Raw genomic sequence first — 12,012 nt, 5'->3', positions numbered from 1 at the left:
GAAAAAATGGTTACAAGGTTGATCATGACCCCTGCATGTCGGCCTGGGAGTGCAGGGGAAGTGCATGCACTTGACTTGTACATGCAAGCAACCTAGCCATACCACCAAAGGCAATCCTAAGAAGGTGGATTGACTAACCTTCCAAAGTCAAACATGACATAAGTCACCAAGCATGGCCGCATACCTCCCTGATGGAAATCCTGCCAAAACACTTAATGCACCCTTGTGGCTCCACAAAAGAAAGTGCACAAACCACCAAAACTGTTGGAGCGTTAAAAGCCTTGAGTGTCGATCACACCATCCAGAAGTGTCGCCAATCGGAAGGAAGCCCGAAGACTTCAGAAGCTCAGACTCCCAAAGTGAGGAAGACAGGGGAAGGAGCAAGGAACTTCGGAACCTCGGGGTTCCGGAGGAACTAGAGAGAGAGGCAAAAGGGGAAGGAACTTCGGGGTTCCGGAGTTCTGAAGAAAAGAAGGAAGAAAGGCCAAGAGGGAACTTCAGAACCTCGGGGTTCTGGAATTCCGGAGAACTAAGGAAAGGCTAAGGGAAGGAAGGGAACTTTGGAACCTCGGGGTTTTGGAGTTCCGAAGAAGGAAGGAAAGGACTAGGAAAAGGAAGAAGGAAGGAGACAAGGGCAAAGAACTTCGGAACCTGGGGGTTCCGGAGTTCTGGAGAAGGGAAAAGAGAGGGCCCAGGAACTTCCGACAAAACAACACTTCAAACCATGATTGCTTTTCTCCTTGATCAACTGGGGCAGCGCTGGTCCATGGAACATATCTCTGATCGGTTCTTACTGATGGACCCAGGGTGTCATAAAATGACAACAGGATGGTCTGTCCTGATGTGATTACCAACTCCCCACCTTGTTCTCTGGACGCCTCAATGGACCCACTACTTTCTTTCTTTCTTTTCTTCTCAAGCTTTTCAACTTCTTCCTCCCTTGGCACACTCGATGCTTCCTCGTCTTCGGACGACTAGGACTCAAGGCTGCCCATCAGGTTATATGTGAACTAGGTCCCCTCATGCATTATCCTCTCTATTTGCTGGCATAGCGAGCTATTTGTATATCTGTAGGGACCTTCCATTATGGCTTCCAAATCTGCGATCGAGTCGTAGGCCCAGTTAATGAATGGTGCGAGGTCTTTGACTGCCTCATAATCCTGGGTCTGCAAGCAATCCCCATAATCAACTATTTGATCTGGGACTCGACGGTACTCGAAAATTCTCATTTGTTGAATACTTAACCTTGAGTATTCTCGCCGATGGACCTCAAAGTCATCCAGGCAATTAGACCAGTAGTCTTCCATGGATGCTTTACTTTTGTAATGTCTTCCATAAGCCTTCTTCCCTAATCCAGCGGGGTCGAAGTACTTCTTGGGGAGGTGTTCTTGCAAGCAATATGATGCTATCTCGTCGAAGGATTCCTTGAGCTGCATAGAGTTTTTGAAGTACACATCATTTTTCCCTATGACCATTGGGAATGTGAATCGTGATTTCTTCTTCTCTCTAAGTATGTGTCTATCTGGGTGTGCCTGTCTTGCAACTGCTAATAGGACCATTCTATTTGATGGATAACGAGGAAGTCGGAATGGAATCTCCTCAAAGCTTGAAATTCTGATATAGGAAAAACGAGGGAACTGAATGAACCATGCTCCATACTTCCATATCAGTGTAGTAGCCTGCTTTGACAACCTTATGTGCAATCCTCCATGCATCATCTGGACCATGTGCATCGTGAATGCATTATTAATGCGCTCATACTGGCCAATTGCATAAGCGATGTTGTCTTTCTCTCTTTGAGCTATGTTGTAATAATGCAACTAAGGGTAACAGTCGTATACCTTCATTTGATTTGGTCCATTCCCAATTTCCCCTATTCGGATCAACCCTGACAAGTGCTAATGTCTAGCAAACATGTAAACCAAGTAGGAAGTCATGGTGAAGTATTTCTTCTGTGCGAGCTCGTCAAGCTATGTATGGATGTTGTCACTTATGATCTGAGCCCAATCGAACTTAAACTTTCCATTGAAGGCCTGCTCTGCGAAATAAAACATCCACTCGTCAAATAGGTTAGAGTGGGGGAGCCCCATGACTTGGCTAAGCAGTGTGACCATGTCCCCGTATTCTTTAACAAACTCGCTTCTATAGGTCTTTTTGACGATCCTAGTGCTCGGGGCTCTTCTTCCTTTGAACCACTCTTCGTTTATTAGTACCTTGCACTTATTAGGATTCATATCAAAAGCGAGTTGGGCCTTGTCTATAGTTACCGTGGTGGTGCCCTCAAGAAGCGGGTTGTTAAATGCTTCCCCTATGGCCTCTGGAGTGAAATCAACCATCACCATTCCATATGCAACTACCACCTTGCTCTCCGGCTAATAGTGCTTTGCGACCTCGACCACAAGCTCATAATTCTAAATCGCCGGTGGGAAACTTGGAGCCTGTGCAATGCCGCTTTGTAGCATCCGCTTGGGTTTTCCGTATGCATTTGGAGCATATACCCTCTCTTTGAAGTTTTGAATGTCTACATGCCCGAGGTCCGTATCTCCAACATTCTCCCAATTGCTCGACTTTCGACTCTTTTATCCCCCCCCCTAATAATGATACTTCATCTTTTCAAGCTTGCGGGGAATGTTGGCTTTTGACGTCTGGGATGTCCTTGGTGCGTCAGGTGCCTTGGAAGATTCCGCCACCTAATTAGGCATCTATCCTGCACACCTGAACACGAATTATGAGACTATTTTAAAGTGAAAAATGCGGGTTAGCAGTGCCAGAAGACGACATTAGCAATAAAATCGATCATCAACGATATAATTTAAAATTTGAAGCTGCGTTAAAACATGCTAATTAAACAATCTGGAATCTGCGTTTTGGAGATAAATGTAATTTGGATTTCGGAAATGAAGTTGGTTGGTTTGAGTGAATTTTCAAAATATCGTTGCTCCTGATTTTGTTGATGGGGGAATTGTAAGCATTTTTGGCTTTCAGCGTTAAGTTTTCAATTTGTTCGCCTTGAACGTATTAAATATGCGTTTGGAAGAGATGATTTTACACTTTGCAATTTTTGGACCAATATCCCTAAATTTGCCCGTGTCTCAAATTTCTACTGGAGGCTGAGTTTGACAGCTAATGATTGATTGGGTTAAATTTCAAGATTTCTACACAATTTATTTTGTATATAAACCATCCATAAAAGCATGATCATTCATCAAATGTAATCCGAAACTATTAAAGGGCGATTTTAACATACCTGGTAGCGACTTGAAGAGGTATTTGATTGCAAGAAGGTGAATCGACTTGTAACTTGGTGTTTTGAATGTTGATGGGCGGTTTCTGAAGGTGATTTGCAAACTCGGGACTTGGAATGAATCTGCAATCTTTGTGAACTCGCAAAAGCCCTAAGACTGTCGAGTTTGCATCAAACTTGCACCTCTGAAATGCGAACTTTGTCTTGCCCTGATCTCTAAACACTTTTTGGAAATGCGTGACTATTGGTTCCAACGTCCTCCCTCTTGCAAGAATCGTATTTTGAAGACAACGCGCGATTTTGGGCTCTCCCTACGTGACTTTGACTTCTCTTTTACGAAATTCGGCCGATTTGGGGAAATGGTGAGGGTTTGGGCGATTTTTGCTTGTCTTTGAGAAATAATCCTAGTCGGCGAACTCCTATTATACTTCCTTGCACGATTTTTCTGTTTGTTCTCTTCTGTTGATGAAGTTCGAGTTCCTTTTGCACAAAACGCGAGCTAACAGACTTTTATTTTTAATGCCTCAGGTGGATTTCAGGCTCTTTAGTCGAAATGCGCGACTTGTGTCTTATTAAAACGCCTTCTCTTTTGTTGCGAAATTTGAGCATTTTGACTAAAATGCGCGATTTTGTTGAAAACGCCCTTTGTGTGCAAATTTTGGGCCTCCTAGCTTTGTTGCGCGACTTATGTCTTTATTGCTTCCTTTGCCTAAAAAATGCGATCTTTAACAAACTTCGGGCTATAGACATGAGTTTATGCCGTTTTGTTGAGATTTTAAATGCCCCCTTTTTAGCAAACTTCGGGCTATAGAGCCGAAATGTGCGATTTCGTTTTTGTTATGCCTCAGGTGAATTTCGGCTCTTTTTGAGAGAATGCGCGATTTTTTTGTGTTGTGTTTTTAAAAAAGTTCTTTATTCAACATCGCACATTTCAACTTATTTGTGTGATTTTTTGTTTCGTTTTTAAGTTAAAAAGCGCCATCTTGTGAAATTCGGGCTTTCTAGCCTTTTTGCGTGACTTATGTCTTTGGGCGACTTCTTTCAAAATATGTTAAAATGCCGACTCCTTTAGAATTTCGGGATTTTGGGATGAATTGTGCGATTTTTTGATTATTAAGTTAAAATGTCTTTGTTCAAACTTCCGGCCTTTGGCATGAATTGCGCGATTTTTCCCTTTCAACTCTTTTCTCTATCAAATTTCAAATTCCGGCCACTTTGACTAAAACGCATGAGTTTATATTTTATTTTGTAAATTTTAAATCTCGACCAATTTAGCAAAAAATGCAATTCTTATTTGCCTTAGGCATTTTGGCTTCAAGCTTTGAACTTACAAACGGAATTGCAATCATTCAAGATGTGACTTCTCTAGGACTTATGAATCAGGCTAGCTCAATTTTAAGTTCGAATCATCATCTCAAGCTCAAATTCCTCATTGGTGCAGTTTATCTCTGCGAACTCTCAAAACTCCTACTCAGGACCTCAATGAGGTAACAGACGAAAGGGGGGGACCCTGTCGACGATAGGGAGTGTGTGCAAGGCACAACAAACTGTTAAAGCAGATGTGAAGGGTTGCGATAAAAAAAGAATTAAGATTATCATTCCAGTGAAACAAATATACTACAGCAAGTATTCAATGAATGGCACGAGTCTATTAATAAAGAAAATTTCACTATATTCGTGCTTGGTAAACATTGTGTGGTGTTTTATTAAAATTAATATAGTGTAAGAGATTATTAAAGCACAATGAATCGAAAGACTTGTCTTTTGAGAAATGGTATCTCTCAAGAGAAGTCGCGACCTTTATGTGAAAGAATATGTGAATGATATATATAGAGATGGAATTTGAAGAAGGTGGTGGGGGTGAAATACTGAGAAAAGAATTTAGAAAAAGGAGAGTAATGCTGTGTATGTGGTGTGCATAATACTGGACATATATATCAGCCACAAGTAGAGTTTTATATAGGAATTAATTACAGATTTGAAAGAAGACTTCGAGAAGATTATCTATACATATATGGGCAAGTTTTTGAAAAGATAGCAGTGTGATTTACATAGCAGATTTATGACAGTCATATAGCAGTTGAAAGGAGCCATTCATAACAGAAGTTTGTATAGAGGTTGGTGCTTCATCTCTGTGAAGTTGGTTCTTCATATCTTGTAGGTTGGTGCCTACATTCAAGTGGGAGTCGGTGCTTCCAGTGGATTGGTGCTCACAAATCTGTTTAGGGGTTGGTGCCTACGAGTATTGTAAAAAGAACATTATATATACATACATATGAGTATTCATTTCATTTGATTTTCATTGTAAACTTGGAAACTCTTAAGTGTTCTATGTTTTGATTATGCATATACATTGAATAATTGTGTTGATATATTCATTAAGTTCAAAAGAAGTAAAATTTATCGGTATACTGATTCACCCCTTCCTCTCAGTATACTTGAGTGCTCTTCAGGTCTCAGCAACAGGCTTATGTCGTAGAGCGTTCTGAAGAGGAGTCAGCCTTCTATGCATTTGTGGCCAAATGACCTAGAGATTATGTCAAGTCTTATGTAGGGTAGTTAGTACAATGACCATTAAGGGAGGTTAGTAAAGTAATATTGTAATATTTAGCTTATAATGGTCATTTAAGTCATTTAAGTAGTCTAGTTAGTAACGTTCTATTCTGTATGTCAGTTAGTCAATTTTAGTAACTTCGTTTATGTCTTTAGTTCTTGATTGTTTTTGTTATGGAAACATCCTTTGTAATCGCTTATTTAAGGAGCTTTCATCTCCTTTGTAAATATTCAATCAATTATCATTTCAATTAGAAACTTGATAAGTGATGCCAAGATGCCTGGAAAGTGGAAACATCAAGGAATAGTAGATCCAAGGTTTGGAATGTTCACGAGCAGCAAACAACAATCCAAACCCTAGGCACCTTGATGATGATGACTAGAAAAAAACCAAAGACAACGAATTTACCAAGGGCAGAGACCTTGAATGATGAAAATTAGCAACACTTTGATAAACATTCAATGACCCAACAGGAGCAGCAAAAGATTTTCTTCACTGCCCAATCTTCAACAATTCAAGGCACTTGTAATTTTCACATGGAATCGTTTTCACTAGATGAGAAGGATTTTGATCTCAAATACAACAATGGAAATCGAGAGGATTTTTGTCCTCAAGATCTCTCAGAGCAAGGATTTTCATCCTTGAATGTGTTAAACTCTAATTTGGAAGGGAAAGTGAAAATGATCAATTTGAATATATGATTTGCTTTGAGCAAATGACTTTCTTTTATAGTCTCTTTTGGGCCCTTTATTTGAATTTATTTTTTCCCTCCAAGTATCTTAAAATACCTTTTGAATTACAAAAAGTACTTTTTGATTTACATATTGAAATAAAGTGTGAAGTGCAATTTTTAAATATTACATAGGACATATAATAATATCTGAGTTACCCTTTTGAAATAAAGTGATTGTGCCCACTTAAAATATTGTTATTTCCTTTATTTTATTCATTAGCATATGGGAAATAAAATAGGCTATGAGGCTTCAATTAATTCTTTTTATTTTTCGAGAAGTGGACATGACAGATTCTTTTGGACTTCAATTTTAGCCTACAAATGGTTAGTAAAATTACAATGGAAAACATGGGCATCTTGTAACACAATCAAGTTTTGCATTGGGTATGACATTTGGTTTTTTTGGGGGACCATGTTGTATACTTGCAGCATAGGAGGGCTTCATAATCTCAATTTTTGAAAAGTGGATTAGTATTTTATCAATTGGGCAATGGAGTCAACAGGTTTCTAAATCACCTGAAAATTCTTGAATCACCTAACTAATGACAAAAAAAGGACATTTACATTATTAAAAGGAGAACTAGAGTATAACATTAAAAAACATCATGAATTGAAAAACATGATAAAAACAATATGGAAAACATGGATACTCTTTTATGAGCGAGAACCTAGGGAAACAAAATGGGTTACATGAAACTAATTATAGGCTAGGAATTGTAACAACCTTTCCTTCTGAATTGGGAATCTAATTGTGATAGCACATAACCTTTCAACCTCCACAAAAGAATTTCAAAAATCCATGTTTCAGGTGGGTAGGAATCTAAATGATCATGCATTGGTTCTGGATGATCATCTTCTATAACATTGTTAATTTATACCTATTAGGACAGTTTCTCTATATGCCCAAAGTAAATAATTCAGAAACATCCAGTCTTTCGTCCCAAGATGTCACAAGTGCCTTTGTGATGGTTTCTTTAGTATTATGGTTGTAATTTGAATAAAAAGTTGTGTAAAATACCTCATAAAATTTTCACAATTTTTTTACCCAAAATGTGCACTTTTCTAATGTTTATTTTGTTCAAAAGGCTGCATACTTCTGAGAATGATTAAATGTTTGTTTGCAGGTTATGTGTTTCAGAGTGTGGTAGTTTCATATCATGATGACAGTGCAAAACATATATGAAGCAAAACTAACAGAATACTTTTAGCAGATAGAGAATAAACTAAACAGAAATTGATAATATAGAGATATTTCAATAAGCTTTAGCTACGGAAATTGCAGAGGTAAATCTGACCTCTAATTTATTGATGAGAATTCCGACCTTTATAGAGGTAATGTTCCATGCAAAGCTATAGCAGATACAGATGATCTTTGCTACAGCATTATTTACCACTGTCCTTTGAGGTTTCATGCATCCATGAGTCTTATGCTCACTCAGATTAATACAGCAGTTATTGTAGGCCTTGAGCAGAGATTTTAAAGCCTCCAAATTCTGTAATAAGACTTCAATCCCTTACTTCAGCAACCAGCAAACTGATGCCCCTCATGGCCTTCAAAATGCCTTTCAAAGTACTCTTTTGCCTCTTCAAAACTCATACCAACCTTAGCATGTCAAGTCAACCCGCCAAGAACCTTAAATTGCTGAAGATGTTCTATCAATCAGTTGCCTAAATGCCAGACTGCTTCAATCTGTCAAATGCTTCTGTCATATATCCAGCAATATGCCAAACAATCCATGTCTTGCCACTGTCCAGCAAACATCAATTTCTACCACCAGTAGAGATACTATATCGCTGAGTAAAGTATGACATGTTGATGGCTTTTATCCCCACGCCAAAACTGGAGGTAGCGATCAGATTTATAGACAAACTATTCCAAAAGCTCACACCCTGAAAATATTTCTATGTCACCCAGCACAAAGAATGCATTACCCCACATTCTATTGTTTATTATGTCATGGTGTCAAATCTTTTTGGCAATCTCCAACAGAAAACTCTGAAATTTGTCTTACAATAAGACTCAACAAATTTCATAAACTCCATCATTTAATCTGAATGCGAAATTTGAATGAATCCACCTGTTACCAGCTAGGGTAGATAGTTTCACCACCTAAATTGATTGCCCTTAGGGTTTTCGTCCTAGGGTTTCTGCTCCACAAGAAGCTCTCAAAATCCAAAAGAGAAAAATAATCCAAGCATAAAGAAATGAGCTCCAAAACATCTTTTTCTTAAACCCAAGGAACTTTCTCGAAGCTTTTTCATGTTTCCACACTTCTAATATTTCATTAAGCTTAATAAATAAAGTGACTTTTAAATACTTCTTTAATATTTCACTTAAGTCGGTTTATTAAGTTAATTAAAATAAGCTATCTGTAAATGTTTATTGGAAAACTAAAATAATTAATTTAGTTTATGACTGCTTGACATTAGCCCATGGGCCTTGGGAATAAAATAAGCTAAGTTGTCACTTCTGACTACTCCTTGGAAGGGGACATTAAAGTTAAGTCAAATTGCAGAAATTGCTCCATTTTTTATTAGTTACTTTGCAATGTTTTTAAAATATAATTGAAGAACATATATATGATGCTTCGAGTAAAAAAGAACTAGTCATCAATGGAATCATTTATGGTTCTTTATTTTCTACATTTCCAATGTGGCCATCTGTTGACACAGGCAATCTCTGAGAAGGAAGCTCAATTAATCAAACTTTTAGCTACTACTCGTTTGGAGAAGGATATTGGGAAAGACAGTGAAGGCCCAGTTAGAGTTGTTTCTTCCACAGAAGGTGCTTCTTTTAACAATGAAAATTTAGAAGAGCATTTTGAGTCAGACAGCAAGAAAATTGATGGGAATGAAAAAGAACTGAGAACCAACATGACTGGTGCTACTGAAAGTGAAAGCCAGATAAATCAGGAAAGAGATTCCAAGGAGCTCTTAATTAGTGACACTGGGATCAGATATGATCATCTTCTTGCAGTTCTCAAGGGGATTGATTCATATCAGAGCTTGTTAATTGATCTTGATCAACAAATTGCCGAAATGGAAACAAAGCTACAAGTTCTGCACAAATTTTCAAGTTTGTTGCTTGAGGATGAAGCAGAAAGGTTATCAAATCGAAAGGTGAAGGCAACAATTGAAATCCTCGAAGCATTGCAAAATGCTAGAGCAAGGTATGCTGATATATGTTTTCCACAAACTCTAGTTTGCAAGGTGCATGGAATTGTGATATATATGGATCATCCATATGGTCCAGTAGTTGTTTTTAATGTTATAGTCTTTGTGCATATGCACACATACATGCATGTTTCAGGGGGAAGAAGTGTACTAGAGAGAGGAAGTACTAATATTTTTTATGTACACAGAATTGCAGGTGCACTAAGTCAGGTAAAAACATCCATGTGAACGGTTTTTTGGCCTCAGATATTGCTTCAATTGTCCAATGTAAAATGTATTATTTGAATCTTGTTTGCTTCAAATTTTTATTTTTTGGAGAAGAGTTTGCCTTGGCCAGATATGGATTTTATCTACACTATTTTTTTATATTAATATGTCGGAAATATGTTGTTAGTTCTGTGTATGTTGTGGTAAGAACAAGTTGCAAATGATGCCCAGAAAGGCTGAAAAAAATTCATTGAGAGATATCAATGCATGCTTGTTTAAAAGGTGTCAAGACCAAACAAACTTGGTCAAATGGTTTGGATATTGAATATCCTCTCCTTGGTCAATCTGTACTATTCACCAATGTATTTTTGAGGAATCATTCCATCTTTTGGTCTTTTTCTGTGATGTGCTCCAATGATTGTCTGCTCTGCAATCCCATTCTACCTTGAGATAGAAAAGGTATGAAGCTGCAATTCTATAGAAAATCCTGAGCTGGAGATTGCTTGGTACGCAAGGATGGCATGAAGCTGATTATTATGTCTATTTTCCTTCTGTACTATCTATCAAGAAAGTTATTTTTCTTTAGAAGAGCTATAAGTAATGAGGGACATATTAAATTGCCTAACAAACAGAATATCCAAACACAGAACAGAAAAATTGGGACTCTGGGTTTCATGAAAAGCTGACTCTATTGTGGCAAGTGTTAAAGATTAAAGGTGGTCAATTTCATGGCAATGTATGCATATACTGTAAAACACATCTTCTGGTTCCGAAAACTGTGCATTATATTATTTATTAATTAAGTGTACAGGGATGCTGATTATTGATCTTGGACTTTTTTCTCTGAAGTTAAATCAAATTTATTTTGTTTGTGTCTTGATTTGTATTGTCTATTCATGGAATTATTAGGAAGCTTAAGTTTATTGAATTTTTCCATGCACACCATGTAATGTCCCCTACTTGGAGGCAGGCTGTTTATCAACAATTAATCTATATTATTGAATGCATCATTAAATATTATAACATCTTAATTTAAATGTTTAGATTAGTAGGCATTTACTTCGTATACTTCGTAATAATACAATTCCATGACCCTATATATCAAGGTCTTATCCCTGTTACTTCTCTAACCCAAACTGAGGATGGAAAATTATTGTGCTAGGGTGCTTAGAGACCAATCAACGAGCAGGTTCCCTCAAGGTTAACGGATGCAAGCCCTTACCCCTCCTTGGGAGTACTCCCTCGAGGTTTCTGGCATACCTGTCCTTACCCCATCTCAGGATTGCCTGACTTGTGAGGATTTAGACCACCCTTCCCTACCAAATCATTCCCATCCTCCATAGGCATTAACAGAATTATTAAGGAATGGGCTATTAATATTAAAGTCTTACATTTAATATGAACGTATATGAAATTAAGTATGACTGTCATACATATTGAAGTCTATATTAATATTACTAATAAATTATGCATAAGAACATTACAGGCTTCATATATTAAGCATACATATTAAGTGCATCACCATGCATACCACCAGGAACAAAGATGTTATTGCCTGTAACTTAATAACAGTTCTGATCTGATTTGATCTGATCAATGGTGATGTTACTGGATGCTTTGATTCCTTTCCTTTATATCTCTCAATGTGAGGGAGAGGTCACTCCTCTTCATCATGTATGCCCTTTGGCAAGAGACACACCCTTTCACCATTAACACCCTTTGTAAGAGTGCAGCTCTTCATTATTTCTGCCCTTTGAGAGGGACACAACCTTTCACAATTAGATCTGCACTTCTTATTTAAATCAGATCTGCACTTCTGATTCCCCCAAATTTATCCCCTCTCAAATGAGGTTCTCTTCTCCCTTCTATATCTTCCAATATGAGGGAGGAGTCATGCCTTTTCATTATTTTTCCCGGAGTCATGCCCTTTAATTATTTTTCCCTTCTCAAAGAGTCACAACTCTTGACCCTTAATTACAATTTAATTGTCTTTTATTAAAGTATTTTCTTTATTTATTTTTAATGATGATTTCCCTTAAATTAATATTAAATGACTCTTAATTAAACTACTTTCATCTTTTAGTCAGCTGTCTAGATTAT

General features: G+C 37.6%; 1 protein-coding gene across 1 annotated transcript in view; it reads left to right on the top strand.

Annotated features, from left to right (window-relative positions):
- The window catches only part of LOC131064168 (uncharacterized), a 97,249-nt gene extending 86,510 nt beyond the window's left edge, over positions 1 to 10,739 (top strand). The window contains exons 3-4 of the mRNA XM_057998203.2: positions 9,205 to 9,701; positions 9,894 to 10,739. Of these exons, the coding sequence (XP_057854186.2) occupies positions 9,205 to 9,701; positions 9,894 to 9,933 (537 nt within the window). The 3' untranslated portion in view covers positions 9,934 to 10,739. The remainder of the gene's footprint in view (positions 1 to 9,204; positions 9,702 to 9,893) is intronic.
- The last annotated feature ends 1,273 nt before the right edge of the window (positions 10,740 to 12,012 follow it).

Source organism: Cryptomeria japonica, chromosome 1 (genome assembly GCF_030272615.1).
Source record: "Cryptomeria japonica chromosome 1, Sugi_1.0, whole genome shotgun sequence".
Taxonomy (NCBI): domain Eukaryota; kingdom Viridiplantae; phylum Streptophyta; class Pinopsida; order Cupressales; family Cupressaceae; genus Cryptomeria; species Cryptomeria japonica.
This window is presented reverse-complemented; position numbering and strand designations above follow the sequence as displayed.